The sequence below is a fragment of the Colossoma macropomum genome, unplaced genomic scaffold, assembly GCF_904425465.1.
Source record: "Colossoma macropomum unplaced genomic scaffold, Colossoma_macropomum, whole genome shotgun sequence".
Taxonomy (NCBI): Eukaryota; Metazoa; Chordata; class Actinopteri; order Characiformes; family Serrasalmidae; genus Colossoma; species Colossoma macropomum.
Window position 1 is genome coordinate 401,577 of NW_023495014.1, and position 13,859 is coordinate 415,435.

Here is a 13,859-nt window from a genome sequence, read left to right on the forward strand (position 1 = left end):
CTGCCCTCCCTTATGTGTACAGCTGAGAATGTGTAAAAAATTAAAGGGGAAAAAAGTTTGATTTTATGTGCTGATGTTGACTTTTGGCTATGAATTCCCAAGCTAATTGCAATGCTAATGACCCAGTGTATTGACAATACAGCCAGACAGATGGTTATGGTAAACAGAATAAATTAAATGTTTTTGTGTGTTTTCAACTCTTTTCTGTAAAAGTAGTGCATAAAGTTCTTATCCCATGCGAATTGGTCATAAACATTACAGACATCCTCTGTAAACTGGCTTTACCTCCCCATGGAAAACTAATCCCATCCAAATAGGGTTTTGCACAGCATTTAAGCGTTCATTATATACAATATACAATACACAAATAAAATACAAATAATAAAAAATCTATCTCGGACACTCTAGTCATGCCTTGTTATGCCCTGAGCTGTGAAGAAGGAATGCTCCACATGCCTCAGTGATGTGTCTGTCTTAGTAATTAGTATTTCTGCCAACTGCTCTTGTACCCTCTGGAAACAGAATGCAGTAATTGAACTGCAATCAATCAAATCACAATCAAATTCTGAGGGAGCTCCTCATGGCAGCACGGCCCAAGAAAGACACCACAATACATTAGCTAGCTAACTATATGCAACTGGATCATCGGCTTAAAATACAACTAAGCATAGTTTTGATGTTAAAAAAATGCCATCCATTTGTCCTGGAAGCCTATTTACACACAGAGCTCATTCAGTGAACTAGCACACTAAAATGTTAAACTGGGTAAAATGCGGCAGCCTGAAGAGCTAACCTATTCATTTATTATTACGTCACTTATTTTTAGCTATTATGTACCATATATTTTTTCTGTAGTTGTAATTCAGCTCTGGGTGAACAGTACCTCAGTGTGTTAGAACACTGCCAAACATTTACTGTCACAACTCTAAACATTTACAGGCCACATTAATTAAAAATTAATCCATTATTAGTAGTCGATTAATTCACATGGACAATCGAAGACATATTTGGGTTTGGGCACTAATTGACAGTCATGATGGCGAATACTATCAGTGATACACAATATTATGGCCAATCAGCTCAAGCCTAGTAAGAAGATACATCTAAGTACTCAGCCCACTGCTCTCTTCTTACCTCTCTAATAAAGGACATAAGACACTGGATGACATCAAACTTCTTCAAGTAAAACAGATCATGCTGTTAGGGTCTCATGGTAGCTCCCTCCAAACCATCCATTACTTCAGAATCGCATTTGACTCCACACTCTCCTTCCAGTCATATTTAAATACCATAAGCCATGTTTTCAATGTCACCTGCCTCCATTCCCCTTTGAGCTTTTATGATGCAGAAATACTAGTCTGGTCTTGTGGTCTTGTCTACATCACATCTTGACACATCTATTGCAATTCCCTCAAAGCCTTCAACTAACCGTAATACAGCCAAATCTCTGCTGCCCAGTCACATACCAGAGAATCTGCTCATATCTCCCCCTTTCAACCACTTCACTGGCATCCAGTAACAGCCTCTACCCAGTTCAGCTCTAATTTTCACATTTAAAGCATTCCATGAACTTTCCCCTTCCACCTCCTCTGACCTTCTCCTCCCTCACACACCAACCCATTCAGTCCACTAATACAGGCCTTCTTAGAAATCCCCCTAATAAAGCTCTCTAAAGCTGAAGAGATCTTTCAGTGCCACTACTCCAGAAAGCTGGAATGTACAACCTCCAAGGCTGTAGAGGCCCTGCCCTTTTTAAGTCAAACTTAAGACACACATGTTTATTTCACGCTTCCTCTCCTATAAAAGCCTATAAAATCCCCTGTTTTCTGTGCCCTCATCCTTATGGTCTAGACATGTTTTTTCTTATAAGCATGATGAACCCTGAAGAAACTGTCTCAATAACTGAGATATGGTGTTACAGTAGCTAAACCTGAGAGCCTATTCCTGTTCCAAGGAGTATGATAATGGATGTGAGCCACTGTGGCACTGAAAAGAAAAAGGAAAGAAGAAATGGGATAGCATTTCAAGCAGGTGTTATTTAGTGGGGAAATCTGAGCACTTGGCAATTTCCTGATGAATTCTACACAATGAGGGTACCAAACAATGGGGAAAAACAAGCTTTTGCCTGCAATCTGACCCTGAATTACAGAGAAAAAGCTCTATCCTATCAAATCCTGAATTGAGCAGTAGACCTGTCAAGATCATGAAATTTTAGCTGATGACTGATTGCCATACAAATTGCTGCAATGAACAATTTCATTGTCTTTTTTTGAAAGCTGTCTCCAGCTGAAAACGGAGACAGCTTAAGCTCAAATAAACAAACATTACTCATCGTTACCCTCTAAACGAGCTACAGCACCACATTAGAAGTCAAAACAATCCAACAAATGCGTTTAATGCTCTTTAGTTAACATTTTGCCTCAATCCTGTTTGTTGTGCCATAAACATACAATTATGGAACCACATAACTGTATAAAATTAAGCTTAAGTCATTGAGATCAGGTGATTATGTAATAATTGTGACAGGCCTATGGAGGAGCTTTCACTCTGTTCTGGCTGAAACTCGGGTTATTCGTCAAGTACAATGCCACAAAAGTATGTCACGTGCTAAAGATTAATCCAAGAGGCTGGCTTCTTATTCAGACCTGTCCATTCCACCTTAAATGGTGCATAAGTTACATTCTGCTGAATTTAGATGGTGCACTTTAAATGGGAATTCCACTGATTTTCCAACATTTCTGCAAAATTAAGCGGTTAAGATGTAAAGAGTTGTTCAGGGTGGTTTCATGCAAAATGCACTGTTCTAGAGAAAACTGTGAGTCAGAATTATTCCCAGACAGGTGCACCAGGTTTTTTGGATAGTAAAGTGATATTATTAGACCAATAAAGTGGCTATATTTGAATGTGCTGTGTATGGTGCTATACAGAAGCTTTTTGAAAATGGTTCTATATATCACCAAAAAAGGGGTTTAGCTATTATTATGATGTCAACCTTGTAATAATAGAAGAACCCTTTTTGGTGCTATTAAGAACAATTTTCAAAAAAGTTCAAACAGAACACATTAGAACACATCTACAACACACTCACCATCAATCCGAAGAACATTTTACCATGTAAAGAACTATTTAAGCATGAAATGATTCTATATAGAACTCATGATTCTAAATAGAACCACTGGTATTACTAAAGAACCCTTGAAGAATCTTCTTTACTAAGTGTGTACTTACAGCCGCTCTGCTGTGGCTCTATCTCTTGATTGTCAGAACATCTAGATTAATGACATTCAGGAGCGAGGCATAAAATAACAGACTATCACAAAATCTGGAATCAGAAGGTGGGTTTTGGGTTTATTTGAAATAACTTTAATTCTTAATTTTCAAAATGTCTCAAAGTCTGCCAGTCATATTTAAAGGACAGTATAACAGAGTGTCAAAATCCTGGAGAGGAAAACACCTCACTGTAGAATTATTTCATTGTGTCCCTGTAAACATAATATACGAGACCTGAACCTGATGACTTATGTGGTCATTCAGCCACAAACATCAGTTTAGCTTGTACAGTACAGTAGAGTCTCAGTAGATGGGTGTTTTATTCTGAAATTGATTCTGACCACCAGGCTCAAGACACAATATATATACTGAAAAACAGACATATTACTGTAAACACTGCAGTGTGGGACTCCTTTAAAATTGTGACCCTTTCATTCAAATGTGTACACAGCATTTTATACAGATAAGAGATTCTCGCCACTCAAAGGGGAATTCCACCATTTTTTCAAATATTCCACATAATTAAATGATGAGATGTAAGCAAAGTCATTTAAAGTGGTTTGATACGACAGTCTCCGTCCTAAAGAAACTTGCAGAGGCAGTATTGTTCCCAGTGGTGGTGATAGGAACCAGACGTCTGAAGAGTTTAATGCCTCTAAAAACTCCCTGATAGGAATTTATTACATGAAATGGTTAGATATATGCTGCCTGATGCCTGACATACTGTTTTATGATAGTTTTGTGAAAAAGTATTGGATTTTAATCCAGTTATTTAATCCAGACATGGCGGAGGGGTACATGCAGGGCGTTGTTAGGCAAGAAAGTCCCCAAAGAAAACTCATTTTTTCAGATTTATGACTATTTTACCATCATCAACAGTACATATAAAACTCAGGAATGTTCACTGGTGGTTTTGGACAGTAAATAAAACGGCTATATTTGTGTTGTTGACATTATGACCTCTGGTTCCTATCACCACCACTGTAAAGAAATGAGAGTGTATGTTTCTCTACAGCGAACCATTTCACACCAAATCACAAACAAATGACCCTTTTTACAACCCAAAGGCTGAATTATTCAGATTTTGAGAAATGGTGGAATTCTCCTTTAAAATCTTTTGGGACTATATTGTCTTAGAACTCCATGTACCCCTCCGCTGTGAATGGATTTGGAAAAAAAAAAATATATATACGTTTTAGACCAAGACCTTCTCAAAACTGTTGGAGAGCAACGTCACAGGCATCAGGCAGTGGATTCATAACAATCTCATGTAATAACTGTCTGTGAGGAAGGTTTTAGAGGTGGACGTCTGGTTCCTATCACCACCACTGTGAACAATTCTCTAGTTTATCTGAAACACAGCAATTCACACTATCAGTCTGACTGTTTCTTATCCATCTAATTACGTACACATTTTGAAAAACTAATTTATTCGCATTTAAAACGCGCCATCTGCCGGCGCTAGTATGTAACTGCTGCACCATTTAAGGTGGAACGGAAAATTCTATTAAGAAGCTTCAGTCTTGGGGTGAATAGGTACAACAGGCATAAAAGAAAGATGTTTGTTCTATGTTCTAACCAGAGGACTGTGGAAATCTTTGTTGTTGCTAATGGTGAGCTAACGATAAGGCTAACCGTGTACGTGTGCTTACAGGTACCCACAGGTATGTGCTAACCAGAGGATTGTGGAAATTTTTGGTGTTGCTAATAACGATAAGGCTAATCGCTTTAACCAGGTCAACGTCCATTATTGACAGTTTTGCGAATTTCACAGGCCTCGTAACTGTCCACCACACACACTGTCAGACACTTTCTGAAGTGAGTTAGGCTCCTCATGTCCTTCAGTATGATAGAGTGGAGTAACTGCACACAGACAGCAGTTTCTATAGGACTCACCACAACTGAATGTGAGTGACGGTTATAATTACCTGAAGCAGGAAAATTAGCGTTAGCGACACTCACTAGCTCACTATACATTTAACGCACTTTTCGGTTGATCCTTTGCCCTCATATTCTTTCTATTAATGAATGGTCAGTCTCTGTCTTTCCAGAGTAGCCCGTGTTTGCGGTGGAGGAGAAAGACAAACTAAGTCAGGCGAGACTTTGACCGCTTTATTGCACAGAAACTGCTTCTGCTCTCATTTACTGTCGTAGTGTCGTTATGAATGAGACGAAACTCACCCCAGCTATGATTTTCATTTTACTGGACGTCCCGTTTTTAGCGGCGTTGCTGTGTTTCTGTGTCCGTCCCGCCCCGAGCAGAGTGGCTGCCTGCCCGGGTGCCCGCTCATCTCCCTCGACCACTTCCATCGTTATTCACTGTCTACAGCTGTTGTACAGAGCGCAACCCTTCTGCCTCTGAAGTGAACACTTTCAGGCTCTGTCAGTGTCAAGTTTTAGGGACCACCCTCTTTTTTTCATGACGTCTCCAGGCTACATTAGAGGGTGCGATTTCAACTCACAGCCCCCGCAGCTTAAAGCTTTGAACAGTTCCAGCGTGATTCTGAGCTGACTGGGCAGCGCTTATTAGATTTGATCTATCGTTTGGCTCTTTTGTTCTAAGTATGCTTTTTTAAATGGTAGAAGAAACATAGTAATCTCGTAATGGAAAGTACAGAATGATGAACATCTAAAATAAATGCCTGTTGCCTCATACGTCGATAAAAATATTCATTTCTTTGCTGCACTGCAAGGGAGCCACTGACATGGCGCCCCCTTGTGATCGTGCAGTTAATCTGTTTTACAGTCTAGCAGTGTGACAGTACAGTGTAAAAATGGTATCTTGGCAAGTGAAAGTGAAATCTTAAATCTAGCCAACATATCTAATATTCCTCATGTTGAGCTTCATGTTGTTATCATGAGAATATTTCACTTATTTCGAGACATAATTTACTTCTTTTACATCATTTTTTTCAAGTTAGCTCACTATATTAGCAGATCATTTTGCTTATTTTAAGAAATATGCTTGAAACAAGTATAATTAAATGCCGATATAGTGGGATAATTTTACTTGATAAAATTACTTGAAAAATTTGTTAAATAATCGGAATAATGCAGAAGGGGATTTTATTTTGAAATTTGTTTTGTGCTTTATTTTGCTTTTCTCATATAGCCATGACCTAATAAATGAACGAACCTGTATGTAGGCCTATTTTGCCTTACTAAGCCATGTTCAATTTTGCTTTTATCTGTTTCTGGTAACATTTTATTGATTTTACAACATTTTAGACAAAATGGTGTAAAATTCTGAGACAAGTATGTAAGATATATTACAAGATATACAAGAACAATATATACATACATACATCATCTAAACCGCTTATCGTTCTGGGTCGTGGTGGGGTGCTGGAGCCTATCTCAGCTGTCATTGGGCGGAAGGCAGGATACACCCTGGACAGGTCACCAGTCCATCGCAGGGCAGACAGACAGACATACACATTCACACACACATACTCACACCTAGGGGCAATTGGCCTGACTGCATGTTTTTGGACTATGGGAGGAAACCGGAGTTCCCGGAGGAAACCCACACAGACACGGGGAGAACATGCAAACTCCACACAGAAACGAACCCAGGCCCTTCTTACTGTGAGGCGACAGCACTACCCACTGCGCCACGTTGCCGCCCCTAAGAACAATATATATTACAAATATTCTTTGGGTTTACATGTGTGATGTCACAGCTACAGGACACTGTAGGAGAAGTGCTGCTATTTAATCTAACTTAGTGCTGACATTTTTAACTCTGGTAATGTTATTTACTTAAATATGATCAATGATATGATCTGTTACTACAATAACATCACTAATAAGCCTCTTGAACAGAGGTCCACAGCTCCAGTCCTGGAGGGCCGATGTCCAGCACAGCTTGGTGATCATTTTTATGGCCAAAAGCAACTGATTCAACTCATCTGTTAATTGCCAGGGTTAGTAGGGGTGTGTGATGATGACCACTCACAAAAAGTACCACAGGGTGTTTGAGTAGATCCCTTACCATACTCTGCTGGACACCAGCCCTCCAGGATGGGAGTTGTGCACCCCTGCCCTAGAATCTGATGTTCATGTCTACCTGCTAAATTCTTTATTCACAAACAAGCTTTCTCAAACTCTCAAGCAATGCTGTGTCTCTTTTTCACTGAGTTTAAATACATTCTCTGATGCTTTATGAATTATTATAATCAGCTTGTGTTTACTATGCACTTAAGACATTTGTATTTGAGATCACAAGATGAATATGAGACTAGGGATGGGCAATATGATGATATTTTATGTGGATACTGTGAATACTTAAAGAACACTGACTAACTACGTTTCATTACAAAGGGAGCATAATTAGGCCTGTTTAATTGGATTTAGTGCAGTCTAGTTTGTAAAACATTGAATAAAACATTGCAGTTATAGATTTATTCATACTATATAGGATTTTATAGGATATTATAGGATTTTATATGTGGCAGTACAGATTCTATTTTGTCTGTTCCGAATGACTAGCTCTCAGACAAACAAAACATTATGATCATGAAAATGTCTTGAAATATCATGACATAATATTTTTGCCATATTGCCCACCCCATATGAGAAGATCAGAATTTCAGCTTTTATTTCCTGATATTTACATCTAGATAATGAATGTAGAGCGTGGCATCTGCCTATGTGGTTAGACCCACTCATATTTCAAATGAGCAAAAAACCTGGAACGTGTCACTGACAGGTATTTCTTGTTGCCCAGGTGTGCCCTGTTAGATGGATTGTTACAATTAATAGCTCTGAATATCTACTCTTGATTGGAGCCCTAGATTTCTGCATTTGTTTTGCAGTCAATAGTTTGGAGTGTCCTTAAAAGGTAAGAAAACACTAACAACCAGACATCAGACAGTTGGGCCATGGAAAACAACAGCAGTTGATGGCAGAAACACTGTGTAAAACATTAGTCATTGACATCACCAACAGGACATGAGTGAAGGTAACACACTCTACTGTTTGAAGAAAACTTCAAGAGTAGAAATATAGAAGCCATGCTGCAAGATGCAAACTGCTCATCAGCAGCAAGAAAGCCAGACTGATGGTAGCAATGAAAAATACAGAGATCTACTCATATTCATCTTTCAATTTCAAACCCAAATGTCTTCAGTGTATAGCAAAAAAAATAAATAAATAAATAAAAAGAACTGGCCTTGTCATTCCCGTACTTACGGATGAGATTGTATGCATTAAATTTGTGGACGTACACTTAAAAAAACCCCATAAAAAACATAAACTGTACTGGCAAAAAAATTACCTGTACATTTTCTGTAAAATTAACAGATAATTCTGTCACTCATTTAATGGCAAAATTCTGTTAAATTACCTTACATATTCTGTGTATATACAGGACAATTTGTATACTTCTTATATGGAACATTCCATAATTTTACAGTTTTATCCATAACAAATAGGTTTTCTTCAACTCAAAAGAAAAAAAAAATCTGTATCCTCCCCTAGAACCCAAGAATATATCACTTGGATGATATCAACAATTATTGATAACCCACAGGTTTAGTGATATCAACAAAAATATTGCTGATAACATGCCAATAATCAGTGATTTTCTGGCTGTGGTATGGGCAGGATTCAAACGTCAATATTCTGACAATAAAGCAAAATCTTATCATTTTGCCTACTGAGAGCCCAGTTAGCAACCAGCCACTTTATCACAGCAAGGCAAGCTGTACTGGTAAATTTGAACACAAAACACCGTCATGGTGAGCAAAACAAAAACATCTGAAATGCCCCCAGTCCTATGCATTAGCATGGAGATAACATCTTGTAACACGCACACAAAAAAAAACATTTCCTTGAAGAGAACTTAAGAAAAATAAGAAAATAAGAGGTAGTTAAGAGAAACTGAAGCCTCAAAGACTTCTGGGTAACCCTGCCCTCAAGTGATACAAAAACAGATTAACCTGTGATAAAATCTCCCTCACTACAAATGAAAGATAAAACATATTCATGACAGTTAAATCTTTCTTTACTTTCTTATTTCAGCATTTTCCTCTGTATATCTGCCATGTTTTATAAAGCATTCTGCTTCTTTAACAAGAAATATTCTGTATTTATCAGTGAGGCTAGCTGGCCACTGTTAATTAGCATTAGCTAACTCAGCTAGCTGGCTTTCATACACTTGAACTGCTTTCATGTCTAGTTTATGGGTGAAACATTAACATTTCTGAGAAAGTGTAGCTCATGCTGACACTGATTAATGTAGTTAATTTTGCTCTAAAAGTCACAGGAAAGAATAAGGAATCTAAAAATAGCTAATGTCATGCTAGCTTGTTTGCTAACTTAATTTATGCTGTTTTATTTATTCTAACTTACTTAACTAACTATTCTAACAGCTAATGTTCAATACTGTAGCCACATGTCTAAGTTCATATTACACCTAACACTTTCATTTAGTTACAATGTTATTAACAACACATTTGAATTTATAATCATGGTGAAAAAGAGGCCAGTTACTCTCTCTCGTGATGGAGGAGCAGTTTTCTCCTCTAATCTTATTTGGCTGGTATACTCTCTGCAGCAGCTGTAAGCAGTGGAGTGACAGATATACTTTTCCCAGGAACTAACAAGAGCTTAGAAATATAGAAAAGCTACTGTGAAATGCAGAAACAGAAAATTTCAGTTTTAATTATGCTGAGGAATAGCCTATTAAAAATAGATTTTACAGAATATTGTTATTCACTATCTTCCTTCTTTTGCTATGTTATCTTTGTATACTGAGATGGTTTGAATGTATTGCATTTATGTTTTGTTTCAGACCTGTCAGATATACTGTTCTGATGATACATTTATATGATTCTATTTGCACAATTATAAAAAAAATCCAGAACTGAACATCACAGCACAAATATGAACATTAAATAAAATCGGAAATGGGAGTGAGTAGATGGTTAAGATGTAATCAGAGTCATTCAGAGTGGTTTCATGTGAAATGCTCCATTCTAGAAAAACTTACAGAGTCAGAATTGTTCACAGCAATGATGATAGAAGCCAGACGTCCCAAGTGTTTAATTATTCTGCATGGTACCTCAGCATGTTTTTGTTTTATGAGAGTTTTGAGAAAGTTCTGGCCTAAAATGTGTGGGTTTTTAAAAATATATATTTATGGTGGAGGAGTACATGCAGAGTGTTATAAGGCAAAATAGTCCCCAAAGAAAAAAAAATTCAGATCTACCACTATTTTGCCATTTATCAACATTACATATAAAGCTCACATGTAAGACACGTTCACTGGTGGTTTTGAGTAGTAAATAATATGGCTAATAATAAAAGTGCCACTTTCAAATAAGAATACACTCTTAAAATATGGTACTTCGAGAGTTCTTTAGTAAAGAAAGTGTTTCTATAGAGAAGCATGAACACTCAAAGAACCTGCATTAAAGGGTTCTTTGCATGAAGAAATGGTTCTTCAGACTGATGGAAAATGTGCATGAATGTGCTATAGACGGTTCTATATAGAACCTTTTTGAAAAGGGTTTATTATAGCAACCAAAAGTATTGTTACAAGCTTGACACCAGAAAAACCCTTTTGGGTGCTATATAGAACCATTTTCAAAATCGTTCTTTATAGAACCATCTACAGCACATTCACCATCAGTCTGAAGAACCCTTACATGAAGCAAAGAACCCTTTAATCATACAAAGGGTCCTTTGAGTGCTCATGGTTCTTTATAGAACCATTTCTTTACTCTCAAAGGGTTTTTGAATAGCCTAAAATTAGTTTATTAAAGCTAATTTAATCATAAACACCTCAAAAGGGGTGACAGTAAGATTTAACATATGATGAATATGAATTGCTGACAAATTGCATGCTTACTAATGGAAAACAGATCAGTAACCAGCAACATCTGAGCTTTAACAGTGTTGATGAATATGGGCTCACTATTTGGCAAGTAACAGGTCACTGTTGTCATTTTTATTATTAGAACTGCTTATTAATGATTTTTAAGGTGATTATGACCATATTAACAACCATTAGTAACCTCAAACTACTCTAAATGACCTATTATATCTCAATAAAGGAATTTTAAAAATAGTTCTACACAGTGGCAAAAAAGTTTCTGTGACTTCTGTTGTACTATTTTAAAGGGAAATTCCACCAATTGTTCAAAGGGGATTTCAACAAATTGTTCAAAGTTTCTACATAATCAATCGAGAACATTAAGATGTAAATACTCGTTCAGAGAGATTTGGTGGTAAAGGTTAATTATACAAAATCTTAAAGGGAAATTCCCCTGTTTTTATTAACATTTTTGAATCATTCTCAGTTTTTAATGTTAAAGATGGTAAAATAGTGGTAAATCTGAAACAATAAGATTTCTTTAGGCACAATTTTGCCTTACAAGACCATGCAAGTACCTCTCTGGCATAAAAAGAATTACAGTTTTAGGCCAAAGGCTAATTGCAAAACTGTCATAAAACAATGTCTCAGGCACCGTGCTTTGTATTTGTTATCCTTTTATGTAATAACATGGCAATTTAGTTTTTCACATTAAACCACTCTAAATGACACTCAAAGGTTATGAAAAATCAGTGGAATTCCTGTTTGTAATGACTGTTTACAGTGGTGGTAAAATCAGCAATCATATCTTCAATGCAAGAATAGATGTTTTATTTCTTATCCAAAATGATCAGTGAACCTACATGTACATTCTGAGATGTTGACAGTGTTAAAATACTGGCAAATCTGAAAAGATACCATAAAAAATTACATTTTAGGCCAAAACCTTCTACAAACCATCAGTGCCATTTATTTAATCAGACAGTGTGTTTATACCATTCCATTTCATGTAATTACTTTATGGGTGGAGGCTTGAAAGGCATTATCTCTCCGGATGTCTGGTGCCTATCACCACCACTGTGAAATATGGTGCATTTGACATCAAACCACACTGACTGAGTTTGTTTACATCTTAACCATTTCCTCATGCAGAATTTCGGTGGAATTTTCCCTTAAATGAACCGTTATATTCTTTGAAAAAAAAAAAAAACATATACAACAAGTTTTCCATCACAGAGAAGAATCATTTAACCGTGTAATGTACCATTCAGGCATTCAGGTTTTTTCGTGTTAACAGTTCTGTGTAGAACCATTGCCTTAATAACCATTGCAGAACCAAGGGTGGTGCTTGGCCACTAGAGGGCATGGTGTAGTAATAAAAAGTAGCACCAGGAGCCAAAGCAAAACATGTTCCAACAACTTGGGCTGTAATTTAGGAGTTTTTCCACAGAATAAGGCTTTCAGAGCAGCTTCTGGCAGTAGATTAAATGAGAATGTTTTGTATTCACCAGTCTATTACCTTAAAAAGTATGCTCAGTAGGTTCTTTGACAGAACCAGCTTATGCCAAGATTGCATGGAAATTCAAGGTTATATTAGGGTAAAGTGGACTTGTGTACAAACACTGAGGAAAAGGCCCTTTAATGGTATAATTACCACATTTTCTGATGATGTCTGAAAGTTTTAAAGGGGTATTTCACAAAATTGCCAATTTATTTTGCATAATTCAACCATTGAGATGTAAACAAAGTCATTCAGAGTAGTTCTGGATAAAATGTTTAACTGTAGAGAAACTTGCCTAGTCAGATTTCCTTACAATGACGGTGATAAGAAGCAGTGGCTGTGATGTGAACAACACAAATATAGCCATTTTATTTACTATTCAAAACCACCAGTGAACCTACGTGTCATCTGAGTTTTTATGTGTAATGTTGATCATGGTAAAATATTGGTAAATATGAAAAAAATAAGCTTTCCTTGGAGAGTATTTTGCTATTACAACATCATGCATGTGCCTCTCTGCCATGAATAGATTTTTAAAAATCTATTTTAGACCAAAACCTCCTTAAAACTACTATAAAACAATGTTTCAGGCATCAGGCCACTTCGTTACATTTCATGTAATAACTTTTCAGACGTCTGGTTACTTTCACCACCACTGAGAACAATTCTGACTCCGCAAGTTTATCTAGAAAATTTTACATATCAAACCATTTCGAATGAGTCTGTTTACATCTTAACCATTTAATTATGCAGAAATATGGAAAAATCAGTGGAATTCCCCTTTAAATGAACCACTATATTCCTTAAAGAACCACATACCGGTTTTCCATCACAGAGGAGAATCACTTAACCATGCAATGTACAATTTAGGCATTCAAAAGTTTTGTTTAGCTTTTTTCTATGTTTTATGTAGAACCACTGTCTTTACTACATAACAACTGAAGAATGATTTTGTAAGGGTGGAGCTTGGTCACTAGAGAGCATACTGAAGTCAAAAAATGTATGAGCAGGAGCCAAAAACATGTTCCAGCAGTTTGGAATTCAGGATATTTTCCACTGAATAAAGCTTTAGTAGTAGCTTCTGGCAGTAGATTAAATCTGAATATTCTATATTTGCATTGGCCTAAATAGTATGCTCTTTAAACAGTAAGTTCTTTGACTGAACACAGCTTATGCCAGGATAAATTGTAAAAATACATGCCGTGGTACAGAGTGGTCGAATGGCATGGACATTCAAGGGTACAGTCCAGACCAATAAACAAATAAAGA

General features: G+C 36.8%; 1 protein-coding gene across 1 annotated transcript in view; it reads right to left on the minus strand.

Moving 5' to 3' along the window:
* The window catches only part of enpp1 (ectonucleotide pyrophosphatase/phosphodiesterase 1), an 84,426-nt gene extending 78,713 nt beyond the window's left edge, over positions 1-5,713 (minus strand). Inside the window, exon 1 of the mRNA XM_036561113.1 lies at positions 5,452-5,713. Within this exon, the coding sequence (XP_036417006.1) occupies positions 5,452-5,580 (129 nt within the window). The 5' untranslated portion in view covers positions 5,581-5,713. The remainder of the gene's footprint in view (positions 1-5,451) is intronic.
* Positions 5,714-13,859: the final 8,146 nt, after the last annotated feature.